General features: G+C 46.2%; 1 protein-coding gene across 3 annotated transcripts in view; it reads right to left on the bottom strand.

Annotated features, from left to right (window-relative positions):
• Positions 1-364: 364 nt before the first annotated feature.
• LOC110506168 (elongation factor-like GTPase 1) overlaps positions 365-9,144 on the bottom strand; it is a 97,514-nt gene continuing 88,734 nt past the window's right edge. For all 3 annotated transcript variants that reach the window (XM_090239131.1, XM_090239134.1, XM_090239132.1), the window contains exon 23: positions 365-1,116. In XM_090239131.1, coding sequence (XP_090095257.1) covers positions 928-1,116 — 189 coding nt within the window. In that variant the 3' untranslated portion in view covers positions 365-927. The remainder of the gene's footprint in view (positions 1,117-9,144) is intronic.

Below are 9,144 nucleotides of genomic sequence, written 5' to 3'. Positions count from 1 at the left end.
GTGTCTGAATAATGTGTTATTGGTATTACTCAATGTAAATAAAGGGAAATTGAGAGCAAAAGTATTAATTATATCACTTTAGTAAATTATTTTAAAAAGGGTTAATGAACATCGTGGCCTCATCTAGTAAAATCCTCAATGACCTAAAATGTGTCATTGGTGTTATCATAATGGTAACAATTATTCATTAAGCTACCATATTATTTGATTTAGAATGGGAAGATGTACCCAAATACATTTAAATTAAATTAAATCTAGAAACATTAAGTAATTATTTTCCAAAATGTCATGTCCAAATGCCACCACATCTCAAGAATGACCCACACACATATCACTCCTGATTAATGAAACAAAAAAACACACAATTTTCTTTCTTTATTGCTTTCTGGTAAATACTGTACATTTTGCTTTATGTCTTGTACACAGATACCTTATCCAGAGCTCTCAACATAGCACATCAACAAGGCTATTGCTCGCTAGCGCTGTCCCCAAATAATTAAAACATGTACAATCCCACTTTGAATCATATTTGTGTTTTTCCAAATGAAATGCCGCTCTTCAGGGGGCTGGGTACTGCAATTCAATTAGGTTGAGAGCAGAAATTCATTCAAGCCACTTCACTTAACAGAAAAACTGGATTTGAACGGGAACACTCGTCAATTATGCATCGCTGAAAGGGATTCTCCCGGGTAAAGACACAGCTGCTTGTCCAGCTATTAAAACCCATTGGGCTGGTTTCCTAGACACAGATTAAGTCTAGTTCTGGACTTTTCAGCAAAACTGCTCCGTAATATAAAAGCATCAGTGGCTCATTTTGAGTGACAGTTAGAGGGGTGATGATGGGGGACACTATCTACTGGATGCTCTTTATGATGTCTGTCTCGGGTGTGTGTTGGTAGGAGTCAATCAGGAAACACACACACAGGCCTATTTGTTCTTGCTCAGTGTTCTCTGTTTCTCGCCATGCTCCACTATCTTCTCCTCCACGTACAGCCCTTTACGACGCCGAACACCGTTCATGTATTTCAGAGCCTGATTGGCAGAATCAGCCTTCTCTCCAAAGTGGAGGTACTCCTCTTCTGTGGTAGGAACCCAGGACGGATCACTGGAGATCACCTTGAGACACACACACAGACAGACAGAGAGACAGAGAGAGAGCGATTTAGTTTCAAATACATGAAGACAGATTTAGTTTGAAGTCCACCACTGAGCAGGATAATGCTTCATTAAATGGACTATAGATACAAAGATCAGGACCTGTATCCCCAAAACATCTCAGAGCCAGGTCAACCCTGTCCATAATATCTTATTCTTTACGACTGAAAAGGCTAAACAGATCCTAGATCAGCACTCCTACTCTGAGACACTTTGTGGATACGGGCCCTGACCCATAAACATGAACAGATGTAAAGCATGGAGCGGACACTGGAATCTACCCCACATGACAAAGAACCCCGTCTTGGCTAAACTTTGCTCAGCAGTGGAGGCAGACAAGGAAGAGATCATGACTACTGTTATCCAACTCAGCTGCTCCCTGTCTTTCTCTCTCTACCTCCCCCCTCTCTCCCTCTAGCTCCCTACCTGGCTCTCTCCCCCTCTAGCTCCCTACCTGGCTCTCTCTCTACCTGGCTCTCTCTCTACCTGGCTCTATCTCTACCTGGCTATCTCTCTACCTGGCTCTCTCCCCCTCTAGCTCCCTACCTGGCTCTCTCCCTACCTTGCTCTTTCTCCACCCCCCCCCCACCCCTCTCTCCCTCCATCAGGCTCTGACAGTAGGGAGGTTATAGAGAACATGTGTTCTTCCAAAGCAGTCAGTCACACAGACATCCAGATCAACACTGTGTTCTAGAGGAGAGAGACTGTGTGGACATCCAGATCAACACTATGTTCTAGAGGAGAGAGACTGTGTGGACATCCAGATCAACACTGTGTTCTAGAGGAGAGACTGTGTGGACATCCAGATCAACACTGTGTTCTAGAGGAGAGACTGTGTGGACATCCAGATCAACACTGTGTTCTAGAGGAGAGACTGTGTGGACATCCAGATCAACACTGTGTTCTAGAGGAGAGAGACTGTGTGGACATCCAGATCAACACTGTGTTCAAGAGGAGAGAGACTGTGTGGACATCCAGATCAACACTGTGCTCTAGAGGAGAGACTGTGTGGACATCCAGATCAACACTGTGTTCTAGAGGAGAGACTGTGTGGACATCCAGATCAACACTGTGTTCAAGAGGAGAGAGACTGTGTGGACATCCAGATCAACACTGTGTTCTAGAGGAGAGACTGTGTGGACATCCAGATCAACACTGTGTTCTAGAGGAGAGACTATGTGGACATCCAGATCAACACTGTGTTCAAGAGGAGAGAGACTGTGTGGACATCCAGATCAACACTGTGTTCTAGAGGAGAGAGACTGTGTGGACATCCAGATCAACACTGTGTTCTAGAGGAGAGACTGTGTGGACATCCAGATCAACACTGTGTTCTAGAGGAGAGACTGTGTGGACATCTAGATCAACACTGTGTTCTAGAGGAGAGAGACTGTGTGGACATCCAGATCAACACTGTGTTCTAGAGGAGAGACTGTGTGGACATCCAGATCAACACTGTGTTCTAGAGGAGAGACTGTGTGGACATCCAGATCAACACTGTGTTCTAGAGGAGAGACTGTGTGGACATCTAGATCAACACTGTGTTCTAGAGGAGAGACTGCGTGGACATCCAGATCAACACTGTGTTCTAGAGGAGAGACTGTGTGGACATCCAGATCAACACTGTGTTCTAGAGGAGAGAGACTGTGTGGACATCCAGATCAACACTGTGTTCTAGAGGAGAGACTGTGTGGACATCCAGATCAACACTGTGTTCTAGAGGAGAGAGACTGTGTGGACATCCAGATCAACACTGTGCTCTAGAGGAGAGAGACTGTGTGGACATCCAGATCAACACTGTGTTCTAGAGGAGAGACTGTGTGGACATCCAGATCAACACTGTGTTCTAGAGGAGAGACTGTGTGGACATCCAGATCAACACTGTGCTCTAGAGGAGAGAGACTGTGTGGACATCCAGATCAACACTGTGTTCTAGAGGAGAGAGACTGTGTGGACATCCAGATCAACACTGTGCTCTAGAGGAGAGAGACTGTGTGGACATCCAGATCAACACTGTGTTCTAGAGGAGAGAGACTGTGTGGACATCCAGATCGACACTGTGTTCTAGAGGAGAGACTGTGTGGACATCCAGATCAACACTGTGTTCTAGAGGAGAGAGACTGTGTGGACATCCAGATCAACACTGTGTTCTAGAGGAGAGACTGTGTGGACATCCAGATCAACACTGTGTTCTAGAGGAGAGAGACTGTGTGTGTTTGTTGAGGAGGGCCTGGCTATGTGCAACCTGCTGAGGAGATGAGGCAATGCCTTCTGCTGCTTCACACACACACACCATGCCACAATTACTGTACCAGTGTGTACGCGGGCCCCTGCACCTGGCCGTTAGGGGCCCCGAGTGACAGACTCTTGATGCAGGCAACAGATGGTAGAGGAAGAACAACACCAGACAGATTATGAGGTTGCACACACACACACACACACATATTTCGGCACAATTGGGTCCAGTAGGGCGAATGGGTGTGTGTTTCATTGTGTGTGTACGTGTGCAGGGTTAGAGTGGCGGGTGCTCAGCTCTAACTGTAACGGGGGGAATGTACCAACAGGGGGGCTGAAACACACAAACACACTAGTATGCACGAGTGCACACAAGCAAAGACACACACAGGTCTTTGATTTAATCTGCTCTCTGCGGCCCCTGTTGTGTGCATCCCTTCAGTTACTTATCTTTACAGGGGCCTTTGTCTCACTGCTGTGTGTGTGTTTGTGAGTGAGTGAGTGAGTGAGTGAGTGAGTGAGTGAGTGAGTGAGTGAGTGAGTGAGTGAGTGAGAGAGAGAGAGAGAGAGCTTTTGTCATTGCGCTCCATGAAGCGTGTCAGTGGGCCTCACCTACATTAGCCTGAATGAATGAACACACACACACACACACACACACACACACACACACACACACACACACACACACACACACACACACACACACACACACACACACACACACACACACACACACACCAGATGCTAGTCCCTGAACTACAACACAATGGGAGGAAAAAAGTTATTGTCACAACCTCTTTCTCATGCTAATCTAATGTAAGTCCATAACATTACACACATAGCTAACACAACAATACAACACTCACAGAAGAGCTCTCTGTCACTAAACACTATTCATATGTTAAATAAATATGAAGTCCATAGCAAATCAATGATAAACTAAATGCTAACAGTAGCTTGCATCTAATTTAAATAGACTAGATGTATAGAAAGATTTAGATAGTATCAAGGTGGAGTCTACTAAAACCCCATTGTTATCGTCTATGGAGTAACTATCTATGTTCTAATGATTGTCTATGGAGTAACTATCTATGTTGTCAAGATTGTCTATGGAGTAACTATGTTGTCATGATTGTCTATGGAGTAACTATCTATGTTGTCATGACTGTCTATGGAGTAACTTTCCATGTTGTCATGATTGTCTATGGAGTAACTATCTATGTTGTCATGACTGTCTATGGAGTAACTATCTATGTTGTCATGACTGTCTATGGAGTAACTATCTACGTTGTCATGATTGTCTATGGAGTAACTAACTATCTATGTTGTCATGATTGTCTATGGAGTAACTATCTACATTGTCATGATTGTCTATGGAGTAACTATCTACATTGTCATGATTGTCTATGGAGTAACTATCTACGTTGTCATGATTGTCTATGGAGTAACTATCTATGTTGTCATGATTGTCTATGGAGTAACTATCTATGTTGTCATGACTGTCTATGGAGTAACTATCTATGTTGTCATGACTGTCTATGGAGTAACTATCTACGTTGTCATGACTGTCTATGGAGTAACTATCTATGTTGTCATGATTGTCTATGGAGTAACTATCTACGTTGTCATGATTGTCTATGGAGTAACTAACTATCTATGTTGCCATGATTGTCTATGGAGTAACTATCTACGTTGTCATGATTGTCTATGGAGTAACTAACTATCTATGTTGTCATGATTGTCTATGGAGTAACTATCTACATTGTCATGATTGTCTATAGAGTAACTATCTACGTTGTCATGATTGTCTATGGAGTAACTATCTACGTTGTCATGATTGTCTATGGAGTAACTATCTATGTTGTCATGACTGTCTATGGAGTAACTATCTATGTTGTCATGACTGTCTATGGAGTAACTATCTATGTTGTCATGACTGTCTATGGAGTAACTATCTAACTGCTGCAGATACTGACAGAGAAACGTAAATTAAACCGGACAGACGTGTTTTAATGAAGCTCACACATAAAGGCTGACAACAATGTGCTAGTAGGGGGTGGGTGTGTGGAGCAACGGGGGAATCTAATACTGAGTGACATGCTGTGTGTTGTAATGAATTTGCATAGCGTGTGTGTCGCATCTAGTTTCAGGTTTCAAGGTTTATTCGCCATGTGCCGAGGATACAACAGCTGTAAAACAATACAGTAACATACTTACCTTGAGAGCTCTTTCCCAACAGCATTTATTATAAAAATAATAATATAGATAATAATAACAAATAAAAGCAGTGTGTGTGTGGTGTCTCTTCTTCCTGGCAGTGTGACATCAGGTCAGACCGTAAAGCTGTTCACTAGGCTTGTGTGTGTGTGTGGTGTCTCTTCTTCCTGGCAGTGTGACATCAGGTCAGACCGTAAAGCTGTTCACTAGGCTTGTGTGTGTGTGTGGTGTCTCTTCTTCCTGGCAGTGTGACATCAGGTCAGACCGTAAAGCTGTTCACTAGGCTTGTGTGTGTGTGTGGTGTCTCTTCTTCCTGGCAGTGTGACATCAGGTCAGACCGTAAAGCTGTTCACTAGGCTTGTGTGTGTGTGTGGTGTCTCTTCTTCCTGGCAGTGTGACATCAGGTCAGACCGTAAAGCTGTTCACTAGGCTTGTGTGTGTGTGTGGTGTCTCTTCTTCCTGGCAGTGTGACATCAGGTCAGACCGTAAAGCTGTTCACTAGGCTTGTGTGTGTGTGTGGTGTCTCTTCTTCCTGGCAGTGTGACATCAGGTCAGACCGTAAAGCTGTTCACTAGGCTTGTGTGTGTGTGTGGTGTCTCTTCTTCCTGGCAGTGTGACATCAGGTCAGACCGTAAAGCTGTTCACTAGGCTTGTGTGTGTGTGTGGTGTCTCTTCTTCCTGGCAGTGTGACATCAGGTCAGACCGTAAAGCTGTTCACTAGGCTTGTGTGTGTGTGTGGTGTCTCTTCTTCCTGGCAGTGTGACATCAGGTCAGACCGTAAAGCTGTTCACTAGGCTTGTGTGTGTGTGTGGTGTCTCTTCTTCCTGGCAGTGTGACATCAGGTCAGACCGTAAAGCTGTTCACTAGGCTTGTGTGTGTGTGTGGTGTCTCTTCTTCCTGGCAGTGTGACATCAGGTCAGACCGTAAAGCTGTTCACTAGGCTTGTGTGTGTGTGTGGTGTCTCTTCTTCCTGGCAGTGTGACATCAGGTCAGACCGTAAAGCTGTTCACTAGGCTTGTGTGTGTGTGTGGTGTCTCTTCTTCCTGGCAGTGTGACATCAGGTCAGACCGTAAAGCTGTTCACTAGGCTTGTGTGTGTGTGTGGTGTCTCTTCTTCCTGGCAGTGTGACATCAGGTCAGACCGTAAAGCTGTTCACTAGGCTTGTGTGTGTGTGTGGTGTCTCTTCTTCCTGGCAGTGTGACATCAGGTCAGACCGTAAAGCTGTTCACTAGGCTTGTGTGTGTGTGTGGTGTCTCTTCTTCCTGGCAGTGTGACATCAGGTCAGACCGTAAAGCTGTTCACTAGGCTTGTGTGTGTGTGTGGTGTCTCTTCTTCCTGGCAGTGTGACATCAGGTCAGACCGTAAAGCTGTTCACTAGGCTTGTGTGTGTGTGTGGTGTCTCTTCTTCCTGGCAGTGTGACATCAGGTCAGACCGTAAAGCTGTTCACTAGGCTTGTGTGTGTGTGTGGTGTCTCTTCTTCCTGGCAGTGTGACATCAGGTCAGACCGTAAAGCTGTTCACTAGGCTTGTGTGTGTGTGTGGTGTCTCTTCTTCCTGGCAGTGTGACATCAGGTCAGACCGTAAAGCTGTTCACTAGGCTTGTGTGTGTGTGTGGTGTCTCTTCTTCCTGGCAGTGTGACATCAGGTCAGACCGTAAAGCTGTTCACTAGGCTTGTGTGTGTGTGTGGTGTCTCTTCTTCCTGGCAGTGTGACATCAGGTCAGACCGTAAAGCTGTTCACTAGGCTTGTGTGTGTGTGTGGTGTCTCTTCTTCCTGGCAGTGTGACATCAGGTCAGACCGTAAAGCTGTTCACTAGGCTTGTGTGTGTGTGGTGTCTCTTCTTCCTGGCAGTGTGACATCAGGTCAGACCGTAAAGCTGTTCACTAGGCTTGTGTGTGTGTGTGGTGTCTCTTCTTCCTGGCAGTGTGACATCAGGTCAGACCGTAAAGCTGTTCACTAGGCTTGTGTGTGTGTGTGGTGTCTCTTCTTCCTGGCAGTGTGACATCAGGTCAGACCGTAAAGCTGTTCACTAGGCTTGTGTGTGTGTGTGGTGTCTCTTCTTCCTGGCAGTGTGACATCAGGTCAGACCGTAAAGCTGTTCACTAGGCTTGTGTGTGTGTGTGGTGTCTCTTCTTCCTGGCAGTGTGACATCAGGTCAGACCGTAAAGCTGTTCACTAGGCTTGTGTGTGTGTGTGGTGTCTCTTCTTCCTGGCAGTGTGACATCAGGTCAGACCGTAAAGCTGTTCACTAGGCTTGTGTGTGTGTGTGGTGTCTCTTCTTCCTGGCAGTGTGACATCAGGTCAGACCGTAAAGCTGTTCACTAGGCTTGTGTGTGTGTGTGGTGTCTCTTCTTCCTGGCAGTGTGACATCAGGTCAGACCGTAAAGCTGTTCACTAGGCTTGTGTGTGTGTGTGGTGTCTCTTCTTCCTGGCAGTGTGACATCAGGTCAGACCGTAAAGCTGTTCACTAGGCTTGTGTGTGTGTGTGGTGTCTCTTCTTCCTGGCAGTGTGACATCAGGTCAGACCGTAAAGCTGTTCACTAGGCTTGTGTGTGTGTGTGGTGTCTCTTCTTCCTGGCAGTGTGACATCAGGTCAGACCGTAAAGCTGTTCACTAGGCTTGTGTGTGTGTGTGGTGTCTCTTCTTCCTGGCAGTGTGACATCAGGTCAGACCGTAAAGCTGTTCACTAGGCTTGTGTGTGTGTGTGGTGTCTCTTCTTCCTGGCAGTGTGACATCAGGTCAGACCGTAAAGCTGTTCACTAGGCTTGTGTGTGTGTGTGGTGTCTCTTCTTCCTGGCAGTGTGACATCAGGTCAGACCGTAAAGCTGTTCACTAGGCTTGTGTGTGTGTGTGGTGTCTCTTCTTCCTGGCAGTGTGACATCAGGTCAGACCGTAAAGCTGTTCACTAGGCTTGTGTGTGTGTGTGGTGTCTCTTCTTCCTGGCAGTGTGACATCAGGTCAGACCGTAAAGCTGTTCACTAGGCTTGTGTGTGTGTGTGGTGTCTCTTCTTCCTGGCAGTGTGACATCAGGTCAGACCGTAAAGCTGTTCACTAGGCTTGTGTGTGTGTGTGGTGTCTCTTCTTCCTGGCAGTGTGACATCAGGTCAGACCGTAAAGCTGTTCACTAGGCTTGTGTGTGTGTGTGGTGTCTCTTCTTCCTGGCAGTGTGACATCAGGTCAGACCGTAAAGCTGTTCACTAGGCTTGTGTGTGTGTGTGGTGTCTCTTCTTCCTGGCAGTGTGACATCAGGTCAGACCGTAAAGCTGTTCACTAGGCTTGTGTGTGTGTGTGGTGTCTCTTCTTCCTGGCAGTGTGACATCAGGTCAGACCGTAAAGCTGTTCACTAGGCTTGTGTGTGTGTGTGGTGTCTCTTCTTCCTGGCAGTGTGACATCAGGTCAGACCGTAAAGCTGTTCACTAGGCTTGTGTGTGTGTGTGAGAGACACCGGGCTGCACACGCTCATTAACAATGTCCGGCTCTCTCGGCCAATTAAATTAGCCGACCTTGAACAATAACCACTTAAACCCCCAGACAGAC

This window comes from Oncorhynchus mykiss, chromosome 6 (assembly GCF_057628025.1).
Source record: "Oncorhynchus mykiss isolate SJ-2025 chromosome 6, ASM5762802v1, whole genome shotgun sequence".
NCBI lineage: Eukaryota > Metazoa > Chordata > Actinopteri > Salmoniformes > Salmonidae > Oncorhynchus > Oncorhynchus mykiss.
Note: the sequence above shows the minus strand (reverse complement) of the source record. Positions and strands in the feature narration are given on the sequence as shown.